At 43.3% G+C, this 19,593-nt stretch overlaps 2 protein-coding genes across 4 annotated transcripts in view; both read left to right on the top strand.

Moving 5' to 3' along the window:
* Positions 1-1,742: 1,742 nt before the first annotated feature.
* On the top strand, positions 1,743-14,872 carry slc25a1b (slc25a1 solute carrier family 25 member 1b). The gene is made up of 9 exons (XM_018752613.2): positions 1,743-2,252; positions 8,891-8,998; positions 9,787-9,886; positions 10,430-10,568; positions 12,251-12,335; positions 12,610-12,714; positions 13,501-13,616; positions 13,939-14,012; positions 14,508-14,872. The coding sequence occupies exons 1-9, from the start codon at positions 2,135-2,137 to the stop codon at positions 14,620-14,622; spliced, it is 960 nt and encodes a 319-aa protein (XP_018608129.1). The 5' UTR covers positions 1,743-2,134; the 3' UTR covers positions 14,623-14,872.
* An 869-nt stretch (positions 14,873-15,741) lies between these two features.
* Positions 15,742-19,593, top strand: part of LOC108934629 (phosphatidylinositol 4-kinase alpha-like) — a 29,326-nt gene continuing 25,474 nt past the window's right edge. For all 3 annotated transcript variants that reach the window (XM_018752580.2, XM_018752600.2, XM_018752591.2), the window contains exons 1-6: positions 15,742-15,916; positions 16,927-17,043; positions 17,137-17,230; positions 17,487-17,575; positions 18,356-18,428; positions 18,595-18,854. In XM_018752580.2, coding sequence (XP_018608096.1) covers positions 15,818-15,916; positions 16,927-17,043; positions 17,137-17,230; positions 17,487-17,575; positions 18,356-18,428; positions 18,595-18,854 — 732 coding nt within the window. In that variant the 5' untranslated portion in view covers positions 15,742-15,817. The remainder of the gene's footprint in view (positions 15,917-16,926; positions 17,044-17,136; positions 17,231-17,486; positions 17,576-18,355; positions 18,429-18,594; positions 18,855-19,593) is intronic.

Below are 19,593 nucleotides of genomic sequence, written 5' to 3'. Positions count from 1 at the left end.
AGCCACACGTGCGCACATACACGTGGGTCAGTCTCACGAGCCAGTCACGAATGATGTCTCTGCTGATCTCAGTTACTTTGCCCTAAACAAGCTACCAGCATTCAACATCATTCTGAACAACAAAGTACTTATATTAACCCTGTCATGGACTGGTGTGCCATCCAGAGTGCACCCTAACCCCCCCCCCCCGCAATTCCAGGATAGGCTCCGGATCACCACAACCCTGACCAGGATCGGTTTACAAAGGTAAGTGAGTGAGGGAGTAATTTATGTCTTTATTCTTTAGAAATAAAACATAATTTAAAAATATTTCACTAACAATATCATTACTGCAATGCATCCAGATTTAAAATATTAGTAGTTTAACTTTTTTCTACAGCAACCCAAATTAATATCAAAAATGAGAAAAAACTAGTTAAGTCACAGTCCACTATAAATAATACAAATATTGTGTGGCAAGTGGTGTCTGAGCAAATGTTTCTCATTACTGTTACATTTGTTGACATGGTTACAAATAAGATTTAAATAAAGTCTGCTTCTTCCATGGTGCTTCATCAAGAAAAAAGACAAAGACAAGGTGAGTTGATGTTTTTTCATACCTTAATAATTTCACTGTTTTTTCTGTAACCCCTATAACCCCATGCGTTCTCATTCCTGTATCAGAATCTTGTTTATCTTCAAAAGTAAAAACAAAATGAGTAATTATCTGGAAAGACATTAAAAGGCCTACGATGACATTGGCAAAATTTTTGCTAAATCACCATTGCTGCCACCACTATGAGTTAAAATGTTAAGGATTCTCATTACCATAACTATTCAGTTTAGACTGTGGAAGGAAACCAGAGCTCCCGGAGGAAACCCACACAGACTAAGCTAGATTCAAACACAGGCCCAAACAAGTCCCAGGCACTAAGAGCACAGTAATACCTGCTGCTCCACTGTGCGGCCTCAGCATTCTTACCTTACCAATTCACAGTAAGTACCCTGTTCAGCTGTGTTGCAGCTGGAGCAGGATTTGAACCAAGAACCTTCAGATGACAAGGCAACAGTCATATCCAGGGAGACAGAAAAATTTACGTACTACTGGGAGGTTGGAAATCCGGGGACTGAGTCTTATCACGAGAGGAGTGTTTCAAATTCATAGACCTGATAAGTGACTGTCCGCACGGCGGGGGATGGGTGTGTTCTACACCTGCACTCCATATATGTATATGACACCGTGCCAGTGTTAGTGTGGCGATGTCTCCTGGCGCGGGATCAGTTCTACAGGTGACACACAGTGACGGGCGGCTGTGGCCCACCGGAAGCGCGCAGAATCACGCCACGGGAGAAAGCGTGAAAGTGCTAGAATGCCGATCCGTGAGTGCGCGCGGAGAACGCGCGAGCGCCGCGCCGCGTGTCACCGGGGCCACGAGAGAGTTAAGAGCGAACGAGCAAGAGCTCGAACTTTCACTTTGTCCTGCTTATTGAGAGCCGGAGGCCGCGGTGCAGCTCGGCTAATTTGAGCTTTCGACCGCAAATGTTGTAACAAAACCAAACAGCGCCGGTATTCGTGCACAACTAAAAATCCGGGGCCCCACACGTTGTAAAAAGCGGACGGATCATCGATCAGTTATCTCCACCAGAATCCCCCCGCGGCGGCCCCGAACTACAGGGCGCGCCCAAAAAACAGCTCAAATTATGCCGCTGCCTTGACGAACGCCTCCTTCTCTGCCGGGAAACCATTAACTTCCTGTGAGAAACGTTGCCCTGGTGTTCCCGGGGAGCCAGCAGAGGCGAGAAATTGAGTGTTATTTATTGTCGCCGCGCCACCTTAACCACACGCCGAGCTCTGCAGTAGTGAAAAACAGTGCCCCGCCTTCGCGGCCAGCGCGTGTAAAAGTGGGAGGAAAAGCTCTTTCCGAAGGCGCTTCTGCACACAAAACTCTTCCTGGAGTCGCAGCGTCGCTCCAAAAACCATTACTAATTACCGGCGGGACGCGTTTTCTCCGACGAACTCGTGACGCTCGAATGTTCTTCTTCTTGTCACCGAACCGCGCCGCGTTTGAAGTGACTGAAAGGACTAAAGGAGCGCGATAAAAACTAAGCGCCGTTAGTTCGGGAGCAGATTGTGTTTCAGTGCCCTGTTGTCGGCATGTCTGGGAAGCAGGAGGAGACGTTTGTGAGCCCGTTTCACAGACCGCGCTGCCTGGCAGCCGCCGCCCCAGCCGGGAAAGCCAAACTGACCCACCCGGGAAAGGCGATTTTGGCAGGTAAGAAGAGTCTTCGCGCTCATCGCCTGCTTTTGCTCGCCCGACTCGAGCGCGTGCGAGCCGAACTGTCACTTTCCGCGAGGCGACGAGAGTCGGAGCCATGCGCGCGCGCGCGCCGCTCGCCTCGCTTCGTCGCTTTTCCGTTACGGCGAACGCGCTTCGGTGACGGAAGTTTCTGCCATGCAGCCACGCACCTCCATCAGACGTCCGAGCGGCTGAAGCGCAGCACTTTGTGTGTGTGTGTGCGCGAGACACAGAAGAAGCGGGAGTCGCGCGTGCTCCCGTCATGTGCACGAGCATGACTCGCAAACCCCAGACGCGTTACAACGAGGCGCCTAGCGGTTCACGTTTTGCAGTTGCTGTTGCGCTCCTCTTCACTGTTTCCTCACTCAAAACAGTGGCGAAAGAGCTCGAACCCGCGGCTGTCAGTAGTGGGACGTCGTACCTTCGACTCCCAGACGGCTGCATATAGTGGCAAAACCGAAAACGTTTTCAGCACATTTCTTGGAAGAATAGTAAACAAACATCAGGAGCAGTGGGGCCCTAGTCTGTCTCTCTCTCTCTCTCTCTCTCTCTCTCTCTCTCTCTCTCTCTCTCTCTCTCTCTCTCTCTCTCTCTCCCCACCTCTGTCTGTAGAAAGGAAGACTTTCAGGGAAAGAAGATACCTAGGTAAATGCTCACTCGCACTTAAACTTTAAAGGCCCTTTTAACACAGTTAAAGATGGGGGGGGGGTTCACTAAAAAGTTGCTTTCATTGTTAGGCCCAATTTGAGACCTTTGCTCCACAGTAGAAGACACACGTTGGTTATGTAGCAAACAATACGATAAAATAACATGGAATCGCAACTCGTCCACGCTCGCTGTCCGGCCGGAGTTGGTTACGCCTCCGGCTTGTGTTTTCGGTTCGGCTGGTTTGAGGATGGCTGCAGGCTGGCAGCTCCCATCCCTTCGTTGGCGGTGTCAGGGTTTCTTGGACAGAACCTTCCGCACGCAGTTCTATGTGGTTAAAAAAGGGGGGCGGGGGGAACTGGAGGAGCAACTTGATAATGATGTTTTGATTCAGACTCGCAGACCAAGTGTTTTCCAGAAAACAGCTTCTACTGTGGTAAACCACTGTAGATTACAGGGACCGAAGGAAACAAAAGGTCAACGCGCTGATACAGAGCAGGAGCGTCATTGGAAGGAACTATGTTTACTGTGTCATACCAGGAGAGGGAATTGTATACTGAGTACACTTAGTCCTCACATAAAAGGGTTTATTAGATCAGTAAAACCACCCCATTAGACAAATTCCTGCTGTGAGGGTGTCAAATTAATAATATGGGGGGGGGGGGGGATGGTTCCTGGACTGAAAAATCTGTCACATAAAATTAAAATACCAGAATAAAATTTGAACACCAAAATATTTTGTAATATTTCTAACAGTTATTTATACCTTGAATTTGAAGTTATATTTTTATATTTTCATATTTAATTCGTTCACTATCACTAACTGCTTTGTGAACTTAGGCTCTGAATGTCCGTGACCTTATCATTCATATATATATTCAGAGTGTGAGGCCGGGTAAACCTGGTATGGAATCCTTTAGATCATTTGGCTCCTGGATATTTATGATACAAAGTTCACAAGATCACTGCCTATGTCTTCTACTGTGCAAGGCACATGGCCAACAGCTGTGCAGCATTACAGTCGAATGTTTGATGCTCCAGTGCTGCTATATGTAGTATCCTTGAGCAATTTGTGTGTCCTGGACTGTTCCAGTAAAAATTACCCTGCTGTGTGAATGGGTAAATCATTTAAAGAAGCTTAACATTGTAATTTGCTTTGAAGAAAAGTATTATCTGCATTCAGTAGTAGGATTGAATCTGCTGTCTCTGTTATGAGAATACACACACACACACACACACACACACACATTTTCAGAACCGCTTGTCCCGTACGGGGTCACGGGGAACCGGAGCCTACCCGGCAACACAGGGCGTAAGGCCAGAGGGGGAAGGGGACACACCCAGGACGGGACGCCAGTCTGTTATGAGAATATTTTTACTTTAATCAAAGATTGTGATTGTCAAGATGATCCATGTGGGAGGAAGTACAGTACAGCACAGCAGGTAGTGTAGTGGTCAGAGCTGCTGCATTTAGATCCAAAGGCTGCAGGTTTGAATCTCACCTGGCTGTAGTACTTAAGAGAAAGAGATACTTACCCTAAATTGCTCCAGTAAAATTACTCAGCTGTATAAAAGGGTAAATAACTAAGTAGCTCAACAATGTAAGCTGCTTTGGAGAAAAGCATCATGTAAATGTAGGAAGTATACAGTTGAACATTATGCTTCTGTTACAAAGCCATATCCTTCCCACAGTTAAAGACGTCACATGTTGTAAAATGACTGACCAAGCAAAAATGCTTCTGTACTGAGTAATGAGCCGGTTTGTATGGAACAGGATATATACCGTGTGTGTGTGTGATATATATATATATTTCCCCCCCTCTAATAAGTTGTAGCAGTTTCTCAGTGTATGGGACCCATACACTGTTCATTTTCAACATGGGATGTTATCACTCCCTTTAACGTGCTGTTGTACAGGTGGGACACTTGAAAAGGATGGTAAATTCCACAGTAGTGCCAGATTGAGGCAGAGTAATTTTTGTGTAATGTTTTGAATGGAAATAAGATGACCCACTCCCTGGGTCACTATGGTGGGAGGCCCATAAGTTTTATGGTGTATTAGATGACTCTTAAATTGCAATTTATCAGAAGAGATGCAAAGCATATTATACATGAGGACAAACCAGCTTATGTAAGAGACCAGCTTTCTGCGAGTCCTGTCACATCTCTATCAGTTGAATTCATGCCAAGAGTCACACATATCCAGGTGTTAAAAGACAAAAAATGCCCCCTTTGTTGTGGTACCAACAGGATTAAGTTGGTAGTTGATAAACTGGGTGTTTCTTTACCTTTGAAAGGAGCTTACGTGGAATATTGAAACAAACGCTTTGCTGAACAAACATGATGTTTGGACCTTTGCGTTCTTCATCCAGCTATTGTTTCTGTCAGCTAAAGGACATCTCTCTTCTGTTAGTCCTTTCTGTGGGCTCATTAGAGGTGGTGTTCTGGTTAATGGACACTGAAGGCTATTTGTTTGAGAGATACCTACTATGGTACACTTCAGTATACTCAACTGTAAGTGCTCTGGTTTTTTTTTTTTTTTTTTAAAAAAAAAAAAAACTGTATAAATGGGTACATTTAGCATTTGTGGTCCAAGCTATTATGTTCTGAAGTTTGAAAAGTTTCAGTAACTAAGTATTAATTTTCTTTGGCTCATGTTCCATTGTTATATTTGTGCCCTGTATTTATCCAGTAGAACTTGTGAATGAAGGTGCTGAGATGAGAGAGATGATGAAAGTAACCCACTCCAGTCTGAGCACAGTCCTTCAGTGTCTTCCTGTACATGTCAGCAGGTCTGGCTCCAAATCCATTCTCAGGTTCTGGTAGAACCAGAAATTCCACTGACATCTTAAGGACACGTGGAGCTGTCAGACAACCTGTGCCCTTTGACCTTTGTATTCCTGGCTTGCTGGCTCAACAAGTATTATCACATATGCTGCTGACTGGGAAAATTAATATTATTATTTTATTTCTACAATACACAGACACATTTACCTGGTGGTGTTGCCCTATGGTTAATTTTTAAACACAGAAAAAACTATTTATGCACAGTTAAACATACAGCACCGTGACTGTAAACCATAAAAGATAATGTAAGTAGAATTCAGAACTACAACTGCCAAAATCCCACAACTGGTTGAAACATATGTTTGCTAAAGAGAAATATGGACCATTGACATTTTTGTCTCTTTACTTCATCTTTTGATCTTTATTGAAGTAAACATGTTCACGGAGTCATGGGGGAGGGGTAATCCATGTACCTGCACATTTACCATACCCATTCAGTAAACTGCTGGCAGTCTCTGCCTTTTTTTTTTTTTTTTTCTTTTCTTTTCTTTTCTTTTGGCTGCTCAAAAAAATGTGCAACTGGTTGGGACCAATTACTCTGGGGTTTAATGAAATTTATTGTTAAAGATCAGGGCCGGTTGTGACGCAGGAGAGAGATTCTGTCTGTCTAAACTTCTGGCATCAGCTACTCTATCAGCAGTTCAAAAGCTCACAATGTTGGAGGGGAGGGAACTCGCACAGCCGCATACAGCCAATCCTGATCTTGCAAAGCAGCCCCGTCTTGTCACTTGCCCGGTCAAGGGTCGTCTCAGCTCAAATCACTTTTTACACACAAGGATGGAACATCATGGTCACACAGACAATCTTTGTGAATTGCAAGTGTGTGGCCAGACCACGACACATGTTATTTTATCAGATTCACTCATGACGCCATGAATCCGGACATCTCCTCTGAATGCCTGCAGCACAGCCATTTACATCAGCTGTAATGTGACCATCCAAAGTCAAACTTTGGACTTGTATGAATGTTTGAACAATATTCGGTGAACCCATAATGTGTACTGTGTACAGGGCCAATTCAGTGTGTGGTCGGCAGAGAATTTTGTCCTGCACCTTTGAGGCTTCCACTGGAAAAGAAATCCCTTGGGTCAGGCTTAGGTTGCCTTGGCAACTTAAATGGAAAGTCCATAATTTACCTGAAAGCATTCACTGTGCAATTTACTCTCTTGTAAATGCATAAACCATTTCAAGAAGAATGATAAACTAGGAGCAAACTTTTCATGTAATTTTATCACAGGAGAGGGAAGAAACCAGGGTGAAAAACATCTTTAAATAAATGTTTGAGGAAGTGCAAAAGCAAGTAACCTTCATAGACTGTGCTTTGGTACTCTGTGCTGTTTGCCCCCTTCTAGCAGTAAATTAGTAGCTAGCCAGCTAGCTGGGTGGATAAATGAGGCTCATGCTTGTTAGCTTACTGGTTATAGCAAATGTCTGAGTCTTTATCATATAATGTGTATAATTACATTCTGCAATTACAGGAAGCATATAAAATATAGAAACGCTAACATTAGCACTCATTGCATTTTTCTGGAAATAGTCGGGGTGAGCAGGGTCATGCACGTTTCAGGATAATAACATTATATTCTGAAGTGTTCAAGTTAAATCTGACAAAAGTTTTGGAGCTCTAGAATTATGTACTTGCAACATTTTAACTGGAGGGTGTGGTCATAGTACCGTACCAGCCAATCACAGAGCTTCTTTCTGTTCGATGCTAAATGTCAAATTTGTATGTGGGAGAGTAAAGGTGGAAAACAGTCGATTCTAAGGTGCTGCTTGGTTTTTCCTTTTGTGCTGTTACACTTCCCTTTTTTTGGTTCCAAAATACATTCCCAAAGTATTCTTTTGCTCCCAAATTCCTTTTTAGATTTAATTAATAGTCTTAGTAATGGAGACATCCCTTGACTGATTTTCAGTGGAAACCTTATGTAAAGCTATAATCAAAGAATTATTATTTAAAAAAAAAAAAAAAAAAAAACTTTAAACAATATTGAAACTAGAATAAAATTACTGAAAAAAAACAGGTAAAATTTCTACAACTCTGTAATCAGTCCTGATGGCTGACCTTATGATTCATCCCATTAAGTGTGTGTGTATGGTGTAATGGCCTCATTAAGCTTTTGTTACCTACAGTCAAAAGGGTAATAAAATAAACATGTCTTGATTTTATTTATATAAAGTCTTTGTAAAGCTGTAATGTACATGATAAAGTCAACAAGTTCCAGGACTAGCCAGTGTGTGGCGCTGCTGCATTCATTTGCTTACATGTGGTCACAATTTGTTGTAGCCACACACTAGACAGTCTTAAAGCTTAACTGTAATACATAAACAAAACATGTTAATTTTATACTAACTTCAGACGACATTAAAATTCTTCAAGTATGAAGGCACATTTAATGCTGATTGTTGACTGCTTCATCCTATAAGCAAATGCAACGTTCATTATTGTTTGAAGACGTGCAGATACCACATGGAGAGTAAACACTATGGAAGAGAGCTGATAGTTGGCAGTAAAATGCAACGGGACAGTACATCAGGCACAGCCTCTAACATCTTACCAAAGAAACACAGGTTGCTTTTGCTCCTCAAAAGGCTTAATTTCTGGAAGGTGAACAAGTCAATACACAGTGTCTGAACCGTTTGTCCCATACGGGATCGCGAGGAGCCGGAGCCTAACCCGGCAACACAGGGCATAAGGCTGGAGGGGGGGGAGACACCAGGTCGGGACGCCAGTCCGTTGCAAGGCACCCCAAGTGGGATTCAAACCCTAGACCCACCGGAGAGCAGGACCCGGTCCAACCCACTGCGCCACCGCACCCTCTGCACAAGTCAATACAATGGAGTTAAAAACATGTTGGATGATTTTCATATTATGTAACACAAGAAGCCACTCTAGTCAGTGCAGTAAAATTAATTCTCAAGATGTTGATCTATAAACCTTGATATTTGTTATACATTTTTTTTTTTTTCTGGCTGGAACAGGAGGAATCAGAACTCATTATTATTTTAGTCAGTGGTGATAATGAAAGCATCCCCTTTTCCTGCAATAACTGACAATGTTTTAACCAGCAGCGATGAGCACTGCTGTCCTACCCTTCTGTGCTCTTTGTGTGTCTGGCCTACAGGTGGGATTGCTGGAGGGATTGAAATCTGCATCACATTCCCCACTGAATATGTGAAGACTCAGCTGCAGCTGGATGAGAAGGCCAATCCCCCGCGGTACAAGGGCATCGGTGGGTTCCTGCTGCTTGCTGATTTCAGCTTCCAGCCCTCAGGAAGCTCCCACTCTTAGAATTCCACTTAGCACTCCTAGTCGAGATGTCAAAAACACAATTTCTCTACAGTTCTTGCAGTCAGGCAAAGAAAGAGAAATTATTTCCAAATCTAACTTTCAAAACCATAAACAGTGCATTATGGTTAAATGTTTTAGACCTGCACTTTGACTTAGTAATTAAGAAAAGCATAAATGTTTTCTACGTAGCATGTCTAACGTCTGACATTTTTCACATCAAAGCTGCTTTTCCTGTTAGTTAAAAAAATTTCACATGGATTTCAAAGAGAGCATTCATACTCTGCCGGCAGTAAACTAGAAAAAATACAGAACATTCCAGAACAAAAGAAAAGCACCATTATGGTGATGTGAAGCTGCATGTGATTTTCAGCGGAAAGGGGCTGTGTGAATGTTGATATCCAGTGCCGCTTGATAGTATGTGAACCCTATAGGGATGGTCATTATTCTTGGAGGAAAATTAGCTTATAAATAGATGATTTACACACCTTATTCTACTTACCTACTCGGTTGAACCAATGCAATTTGGGCTTCAGTTATTTTTATACCTGCACTACTTGTGTGTTTCTACTACACACATGATTTCCTCTAAAGCAACATATGGAATTAGTCACACACCTATTATGTGACATGAGGAACACTGATTCTCATTAAATAATGTTTTTGCTGTAAAACTAAGGGACGCAAGGTAATGTTAGTATTGATGAAGTGTTGGCTCTCTGTCTTGTACAGCGGACTGTGTGAAGCTGACGGTGCGAGACCATGGAGTAAAAGGGCTCTACCGGGGATTGAGCTCACTGGTATATGGCTCCATCCCCAAGGCTGCTGTCAGGTAGGGGGGGTAGGGGGTAATCCTAGCAGCACTCCTTTCACCAGCTGAAGAATCCCATTTGTGACACCATTGTGCTACTGCACTGCTGCCAGCCAGCAACCATCCTGGAAAAAAAAAAAAGACTCTGATGATACATGCAGTTCCAAGTGTCATCAGGGAGGATATACCCAGGGAGGTGTCTTTTTTTTTTTGTGAGGTACATTTTTTTAACACTCTATATCATTCATTGTTGTGTGCAGCCATTTACAGCAAAAGCAATGCAAGCAACAAAATCACCATCCATATGTTAGGAGTCATCAGTATAGGTTATGAAATGTGTGTTTAACTCAAGAGTTCTGCTACACCTAACATTTGTTCACGTCCAAAACCAGTTTATACAACATAATCAACCAGTTTCTATGACATATGTTTGTAAAGACAGTGATCATGTTCAATAATGTGGTGAAAAGGGCTAACAAAGTCATGAATGACATGGTCATGGTGAGGTAGGCTATGGACATGCACAGAGCAATAGTGAACAGAAATGCATGCTCCTCCCTACAGATTCGGGGTCTTTGAGTTCTTGAGTAACCACATGCGAGATGAGACGGGGCGGCTGGATGGCACGCGGGGACTGCTGTGTGGCCTTGGCGCCGGTGTAGCCGAGGCCGTTGTGGTGGTCTGCCCCATGGAGACCATTAAGGTGAGGCAATGAAAGGGAGTGGGGAGGTCAGTTGTACTTGTTGGGTACCTTGCTGAACCTTCAAAGATTTCTTACAGTACAGGCAGTCCATGGATGCGTCCAACCCGTAGTTATGAACCAACACCACCACCCAACACCCCTGGTAAAACCTACTGTATTAAAAATTTGAGTTACAATGATTTGTAATAACGAACGGGTGCTACTTTGTGACCTGCATCAAAAAATTACGTGTCTACAGCGGTTCGTGGGCGCATGAGCCTGAGGTAGGACAAAAACTTCCTTCTTTTCAGTCGAACCATGTTGCTGTTAAGTGTCTCGTGTGTGTTCCTGTATTTGGTTTAAATTTTTTTGTTTTTACCCTCATAACCATGGTGCCAAAACATAAATGTGATGCATCAGAGAAAAGGAAAACGATCATGATTGAAACTAAAGTGGAAATAATAAAGCGAAAAGTGAAACGCCAACTAACACTGGAAAAGCAAACATTGTTTCTTTAATGTTTTATTTACACACACAATTCTCTTTATTATAAATATTGTAGTTGTCACCACCATGCCCACACCACTTGGCTGCAAGACACTTCTCCACCTCTTCCCAGTTGCAGAATCTCACTCGACACAACTGACCCCTCTGCATTCTCAAACATACATCCCATGCTCTTACAAGTCCTGTCCCTCATTGTTCTGCAGTCCTGCTACACGACTCTTTGATAACGAATACCTGCCTTGTCCCTCGACCACAGACTTAGGAAGAGAACTTGTTTGTAATCCGGGGACTGCCTGTACTGTGTACTTCATGAGGGAAAAGCAATTGACACTGATGCTGCAGATTCTTGCGGGTAGCCCTCAATCCCAATCCCCTAGACTCTGTTGTAAAAACCACAAGAATATATCAAAAGTTAACATGTGAATGCCACATTGTGTATATGTATATATTTTTTTCACTGATTTCAAACTATTCATGTTAAAATTATACTAATACAGAATAATAATAGTGTGCTGTATTATATTTTTATGCTGCACTATTAGTTGTTTCTAAATCTGAAGTTTTTTTTCTTTAACACAACCAGATTACTCTTTTCTTTGCTAGAAATTTTAAATAAAAGTAACAAACAGAATCACACATGAAAAGTTTTGTAAATAACTGTCTTTGCTAGACACCCAAACACTGAGAACCATACAGTAAGAAATATGGTGCCTTTGAGCAGTGTGGGCAGCCAGTTGTATCTTACAGCAGAGGGAGGAGTTGTCGTTACTTTCCTACCAAGCTTGATGACTCCAAATAATAAATGTAATATGAGGTTAATGGGATGAGTGTCAGAAGCTTGGGTTGTCGCATGAAGTCATTAGTCAAGGACCACCTGTACTTCCTGTTCCTATTAACTACATCATTTGTGGCCACCACAACATAGTGCCAATAACTCATCAGCTGTCGACAGAACTTTGCACCTTTGCATTCATCCCACATTCATCATTGTCATCAACCCAGACTGATGAGCAGTGTAGTAGTGGAGCAGCGCTGGTGAAATGTTTAATTGTGGAGCCTCAGCACTCATTGCTGAGAGTGTACCATCAGTCTGGGGCTCACTGGTGAACGAGTGTGACTTGCCTATAAATCCTGGAGCTAATAGACTTTCCTGTCAGCATATCAAAATGTAAATTCTGTAACTCATTTAATTCCAGGTAAAATTCATTCATGACCAATGCTCTGCCAACCCCAAGTATAGAGGATTCTTCCACGGTGTGCGGGAAATTGTTAGAACGCAAGGTGAGGAGGAGAAACACATGTATGTATGTATGCTTTTCCTTTGTGGATTTAAACTGGAATTCATGTCAGTGCTTAAAACAATAATAATCAACAGTGCTTTCCCCCATTTTAAAGGAACAGATCTATTGTATAAATAGATCAGGTTTGTGGCTCCAAAGGAACAGACAGCACAACAGCTATAGATGAATTAGGGGTGTTGTTACTCTTAGTTGCAAGCCTCTCCATTTCTGTGGCTGGCTGTAGGTCAGTTAAAGGTTGTGAACACTTTTTCCAGGCCTCCGGGGGACATACCAGGGGCTGACAGCAACTGTTTTAAAGCAGGGGTCCAACCAAGCTATCCGCTTCTTTGTCATGACCTCTCTAAAGAACTGGTACAAAGGTAAGTAGTAGTAAAATGAATGACTCAATCTCACCCAAAGATAAAACAGACATGTACAACTGTAATTCAGTAAATCACAGCTCTGTCTTTTGAAGGGAAAAAAAATAAATATTTTTGGGGGGTTGGAGACACAATTCAGCTATAATACAGTTCATACCATGAATCCTCATAACTCAAAGATGGAATTACTGTTAGTTTCAATGGAAATTTTTTTTGCATTCCTGAGTCTCAAAGTGTACACTCATTTATACCACTAAATGGCTTTGTGAAAAACTGATAACGAATATTAAATACTGAAGAAAGTATGATAAGGGGGCAGTTGGTAGAGTAGTGGTTAGAGCTGTTATCTTTGGACCCAAAGGTTACAGGTTCAAATCCCACCTCCAGCTGTATGACCCTTGAGCATGGTACCTACCCTAAATTGCTCCAGTAAAATTACCCAGCTGTATAAATAGGTAAATAACTGTAAGTAGCTTAAGATATTAAGTCACTTTGGAGAAAAGCATCAGCTAAATGAATAAAAATAATTTAATGCGTTTGTAGTGCCCTCTGCTGGTGACAACATACAGATGCTCAATATTCTCTGTTAGTATCGTAAGATGCCACAAAGTTTTTTTTCGATGCAGAATTTAGGAACTGCTGAGAACATTCAGACCATTAGATGGGGGTTAGTGACATGAGTATCAGTCAAAAATGGCACTACTGAACAAATGTACAGGAACTCAGCCCAATTAGCCGTAAGTACAGTGATGCCACTGATAATGACCCCTTTGTTACCTTAACCAGGTGATAACCCAAATAAGGCCATCAACCCCTTAGTCACAGGGGTGTTTGGTGCCATTGCCGGGGCAGCCAGCGTGTTTGGAAATACCCCGCTGGATGTAATTAAGACCAGGATGCAGGTAAGAAGGCTGCCACAGCCCTGGTAGACTGGAGATGTTACCTAAGGTCAGAAGAACATTCTTATATATTTATCAATTAACTTATTGAAAAGAGACTTACATAGTGTACAAGTTAAGTGTTGCTGCTGGTCAGCCTTCACAGAACTGACATACAACAGAAACCTTGCTCAAAACATATCACACATTTTTGTTGCAGTTCTCTTAAGCACTAAATACCCCCAGGAAATGGGTGTAGTTTTGGATTTCAGTCTCACAGATGGTGAAGGATAATGACTGAACACTGGCAGTGAAGGCAAGTCCTCATTTCTGTCTCCTTTAACAGGGTCTAGAAGCGCACAAATACAAAAGCACAGTTGACTGTGCGGTCAAGATCATGAAGCACGAGGGACCTTTTGCGTGAGTATGACAGGAATAATCTCTCTATACACTGACTGAACTTCTAAACACAGGTTTGTTCAGCTGTGAAATGAAAACTGACATGTGAACTTTGCATGAATATTCTACTATGCAATGTGCCTTTGAAGGGGGAACAAAGAGAACTCAGAAACTGTATGAGATAGAAGGTTATACTTCCCTCTCGTGGTCATTGTGTACTATGGTTACTTTGCCAGAATTTATATCCTTATATTTTTATTGTTGTGTAGTGGTCCCAACTTCTCCCTGCATTCATGTCAATTTAATTGTCTTTTCAAAGGAAGTACTCATATCTGTGACAGGCTTGTTTTTATAGTTAACAATTTGTTGCTAATCTGGGAAATTTCCTCCAGGAAAACAGTGTCATCACAGTAATGGGTGAATGTACAAGCAAAACAGCTGAATTCTGCTTAATTATAACACTTACTAACATTTGTGAATTTATGGCAATTCCATGTTTCTTTCCTCAATAAATAGCTTTTACAAAGGGACTATTCCACGCCTGGGGCGCGTGTGCCTCGATGTTGCCATAGTGTTTGTCATCTACGAAGAGGTCGTGAAGGTTCTCAACAAGGTGTGGAAGACAGACTGAAAACGAGCGTGACCTGGAGGAACAAGAAGGACGAGCCTGTTCCACCACTGCAGGGGGGCGAGTTCTGGAAACATTCCGTTAACTAAAAGACAATATTAGCCACAGCTGGTGCTTGAAGCATCTTTTGTTTGCCCTTCGACTGTGTTGTTGAGGACTACCCCTGTGGCATATCCCAACTGATAATTTTATTTGTGTAACAGAATATATTTCTTTCGAAAAATAAATATTAAAAAGACCAAAAGCCAAACCATAACCAAATTGATGTGATGTTTCTTTTGTATCTGCCCCACTGGTGTGCATTTACACTTATTAATTTAGCAGACACTTTTTCTGAAAGAACACCCATCTCAAGAGAATAGAAAAAGTGCATCAACAGAAGGAGGGATTTAGATACAGACACGTGATTTGAGTGCAGTCAGTAAGTCATATACCACGGTATAAACCTGTGTACATTACAGCAGTAACTGGATATATTATTTTAAAAACCATATTACAGTAATATATGTATGATATAGTACTTTCATAAGTTTGTTTGCAGTATAGTCATAATTACATAAGCGGCAGGAGCAGCGGACAGCGCGCGCTGTTATTAGCGCTTTTTCAACATCCCACCAACAACTCTGACATGATTTTTCTCACAAAACCTACAAAGCTCGTAATAACTAAAAAATAAATTATCTAAAATAATCCTACATTTCAAATCTTAATTTGTTTTTTTAATCGTTCGGTAGAGTAGAGCAGGACACTATGTATGTGAAGCGATTCGGCGTGATCATCATCATGATGATGATCATGATCAAATTTTTAATTTTTAAGATAATCATTATGGTCCAATCTGAAGAACAATTACTTTGTTACAAAATTCCCTAAGGGAACTGCTCACGATTACGTCAATACTCACTTAGATTACTAAGTCATTTGTAAGAATTAAGTAACTGGTCAGAACACTGAACAGGGTACCTTTCTTTCTACGTCGCATTTCGGCTCGAGACGCGTCAGCCAGGCGAGTACCCGTGTGCGCGGGCTGCTTCCGATTGGTCGTGTGTGATTGGCCAGGGAGGCGTCCGCGAGACCCGGCCTTCCGAAACACCGTGTAAGGCGAGTCAGCGAGGACAGACAGAGCGGCTTGGCGCGCTGCGCGGTTCCTCCTCTGCCCTTGGACCGGCGCTTTTACCTTGGTGGATGGAGGAGAAAGATGTCGGTGAAAGGGGGCGGAACGACGCGGTTTTATTTCAACACAGTCTTGTCGCTCGCTCGGTCTTTGGCAGCAAGTCGGCCAGCTGCAGTTGACAAGGTGAGTATTTTTAATTGCTCAGTCAGTCAATAAGCATCCGGCGCTAGGTCGTAGGATGTAATGTTTTTTCCTTGGATTAAGCTTGGCTTGGATTTAGTTGAGCAGATGAGATGAGATGGCACCGCCATACTGTCCTTATGTTATGAACAATAAATATTTTTTCTCGCTCTCGTCGCAGTACTATTATGTATTTCAGTTGAAGTAGTGTCGTAGTTGCGAACGAACGAGTCGCCTAGTAGTAACCCCTGCCCCTGGCCTCCTTGGCGGGTCAAGCGCGTGAGCGCGTCTCGTGCACCTCGCCAGGCGGCTGCGTCACGCGCTGACACTGACAGGGCTCCCGCTGTCGGTAAAAATTAAGAAACTCCGAATTTATACTCGCTCATTAGCAAAGTTTATTTGTCAGTAACACTGCAAGTTCGTATCATGAGCTGAGGGACATGTCTTCTCAGAACGGGGCAAATTCCGTCCGGCCGTCAGTGATGATGGCCAGAGTGGTCTAGGTGTCTCACCTGTGTTCGTCACTGCTTTCGTGTTGGAAAGGGGGTTTACTTTACTCATATTATATTTACATGTATTTATTTATCAGACACTTTCTCCAAAACTTGGTAAAAGCAACTTCCAGTGAACTCTGTGTAGTGTTATCAGCCCACACACCTTTCACCGCGGTGACTTACACTGCTAGATACACATCTTACACTGGGTCACTCATCCATACATCAGTGGAACACACACTATGGGTGAACATGAACAGCATGTCTTTGGAGTGTGGGAGGAAACCAGAGCACCCGGAGGAAACCCACACAGACACGAGGAGAATACTCCACACAGCCTGAGTGGGGATCGAACCCACATCCTCTCGCATCACCCAGGTGCTGTGAGACAGCAGCGCTACTTGCTGTGCCACCGTGCCGCCTGAGCCATTTAGGCTCGACCGGGCAGTTTGTCTCTTCTGACCGAAATGAGGAGGTGAGCGGACGCCTCTGAGGCTTGTGTGGCATTGATGGCTGCAGGTTCAGAAGTTGCAATGCATGTGTCCTGTGGATTTCCGGGGAGTCTTTCAGCTGGACGAGCGTCGCCGGGATGCCGTCATCGGGCTCGGCATCTTCCTCGTGGAGTCTGACTTACAGGTAGGGTCTCTTGGTATGAGCTAAGCATCGCGGCTCTGAAACTGCGGGGTGACGCTGTGCTGAGACGCGTTTGACTTCCTTTGTCTCGCGCAGCACAAAGACGTCATTGTTCCCTATCTGCTGGGTTTGCTGAAAGGGCTGCCACGGGTTCAATGGATCGAAGACAACACTCAAAGGAAAGGGCGAGGTACGGAAGTGCAAATGCTGCGTTAGAATTTTTTTAAAAAAGTGTTCTCGTTTGCATAACGGAGAAAATGTACTCTTATTTCTCAAGTATTTTGAGTTTGCTTCATAAGCGTCCTTGTTTGTGCTATGATTGATCTCGTGCTTAAAAAGTCAAATTTAAGATTAAAAAGTTGCCTGCCCAAGACCCTGCAGGCCACCAGCTCTTATATCATGTCCACCAGCGTAGTGCTGTCTCGTCTCGTCTCCCTCTTGTTCAGAGACCCTGCCTACAGCAGAGAACTTCTGCTTTTGCCTGGTGACCCTGCTGTCGGATGTGGTACAAAGAGACGTGGCGCTGCGAGGCCAGGTCTGTCCAGGGGCGTGGGGATGGGATAGCGTTACGGAGAACCGAGGCGAGCTGCTCACCTCATGGGGATGTTCTTCGTATGGCTGGTATCCTTGCTTCAGAAGTATGTCTCATTTATCACAAGGATGTGTCACATAGCGGACGCCTCACAACAACTGGGTATGATAATATGCAGCCCTGTGTTGATGTATAAATTTTAAATATTTAGGGGCATCGGTCTTCAAGCAGTTTTTGCTTTTTGAGATCATTTCATGTACTTTCTGATATTTTTTATAAATAAATACACACACGTATTTATAAAAAATATCTGTATGAAAATATACAATAATATACAGAGCAGTCCTATGAAAGGATGTCTACCTGGTTTAGTAACGCAAACAGTTTAAAAAATAACTGATGAAAAATTATTCTGGGTCAGTACGTTGTGACAAAATGAATAAAGACATAAGGTGAAATTTAATAGAAATGTTATTAGGTTTTTTTTTTTTTATGTGGTCTGTAGCTAGAGCAGCCCTTCTGGCATTTAGCTGTCATTCCAGATAACCAGCTTGGCTTAAAGTGCAGCAGCAATTTTGAAGGAACTGATAATGTGGTAAAGTTCATAGGGTCAAAACTGACAGTGGGAATTGTTGTCATACCTGTGTTTTCTACTTAAACCGAATTTCTACAGTAGCTGTAAAAGGTGCAATAAATGTGTCAAGGATGAAATTGTAGGTGATGTAAACAATGATAAAATAGCACAGGAAAACGTGTTGCTAACATTACTGTGACTTACTTCAGGTTTTGGAAGCTGTGGAGGATGTCATGCAGGTTCTTCTGAAAATTTGTCAGAAACCAGAAGACCACGATAAAGGTAAAGTGGTGCTCTTCAAGGTATGATTTACTGTGTGAAAACATGTCTGTGATGAAAATCAAACAAAAAGACTGAGTCCCTGGTCATATTTGCTCTACCCTGAGCTGAAGAGTTATAGACATACATGCTGTTTTGATTACTACTCCCTTCCATCCCTGACCCCCAGAGTACCTATGCAGATACACAGTGCCCTGCCTGCTGGGTGTGGTCCGAGCATTTGGTCGCTACAGCAACACATCTGAGGCTCTGCTGTCCAAGCTGTTTCCCCGGACATTGCCGCTGGCAGCACATACAGGTGACAGCTCTGATGGAGCACCACGCCGCTCCTTCAGTGACTTCCGCTCCATTCTGCCAAGCCCCCTGCTCACAGCCTGCAAGGGGGATGGTGCCCGACGCAAGATGGGCAGTGCTTCGGCTTCTCAGCAGGTCAGTTGTATTTCCCAAGCACTGCCTCTAGGAGGAAGTATTCGCTCAATCCCCTCAGCCTCACTGAGCCTCTTATTTATAAATGACCTTTTTTTTTCCCCATTGCCTGTAATTTACGTATACAGGGGGTCCCCAATTTACGATGGTTCGACTTACGATTTTTTCGACTTTACGATGGTGAGCTGGCAATAGACATTCAGTAGAAACCATACTTCAAATTTTGAACTTAGATTTTTTTAATCCCAGGTAGGCGCAGTGGTGCAGTGGGTTGGACCAGGTCCTGCTCTCCGGTGGGTCTGGGGTTTGAGTCCCACTTGGGGTGCCTTGCGACGGACTGGCGTCCCGTCCTGGGTGTGTCCCCTCCCCCTCCAGCCTTACGCCCTGTGTTGCCGGGTTAGGGTCTGGCTCCCCGCGACCCCGTATGGGATAAGCGGTTCAGTTGATGTGTAATCTCAGGTAAGCGATATGCGGTACAATTCTCTTGCAGTGCTGGGCAGCAGCAGCGATCCCCATCTCCCAGTCTGTCACACAGTGGTGTGTATTAAATGCATTTTTGACTTATGGGTTTTGCGGAACGCAACCCCATCGTAAAGCGGGGACCACCTGTATATGTATGTGTGTCCTTGCGATGGACTGGTGTCCCATCTGCGACCCTGACCAGAAAAGTGGTTAATGAAATGAAAATGGATGTGGGGATGTTTACATTTCATGTGAAAACAGGCTATACATGTGTACATAC

This window comes from Scleropages formosus, chromosome 6 (assembly GCF_900964775.1).
Source record: "Scleropages formosus chromosome 6, fSclFor1.1, whole genome shotgun sequence".
In the NCBI taxonomy this organism is placed as follows: domain Eukaryota; kingdom Metazoa; phylum Chordata; class Actinopteri; order Osteoglossiformes; family Osteoglossidae; genus Scleropages; species Scleropages formosus.
This window is presented reverse-complemented; position numbering and strand designations above follow the sequence as displayed.

Bases quoted from the DNA above. Each gene is read 5' to 3' on its own strand.
- slc25a1b (XM_018752613.2), top strand. From the start codon at position 2,135: ATGTCTGGGAAGCAGGAGGAGACGTTTGTGAGCCCGTTTCACAGACCG. The intron at 8,999-9,786 runs GTGGGTTCCTGC...TGTCTTGTACAG, and splicing joins CCCGCGGTACAAGGGCATCG to CGGACTGTGTGAAGCTGACG. The intron at 10,569-12,250 runs GTGAGGCAATGA...ATTTAATTCCAG, and splicing joins GCCCCATGGAGACCATTAAG to GTAAAATTCATTCATGACCA.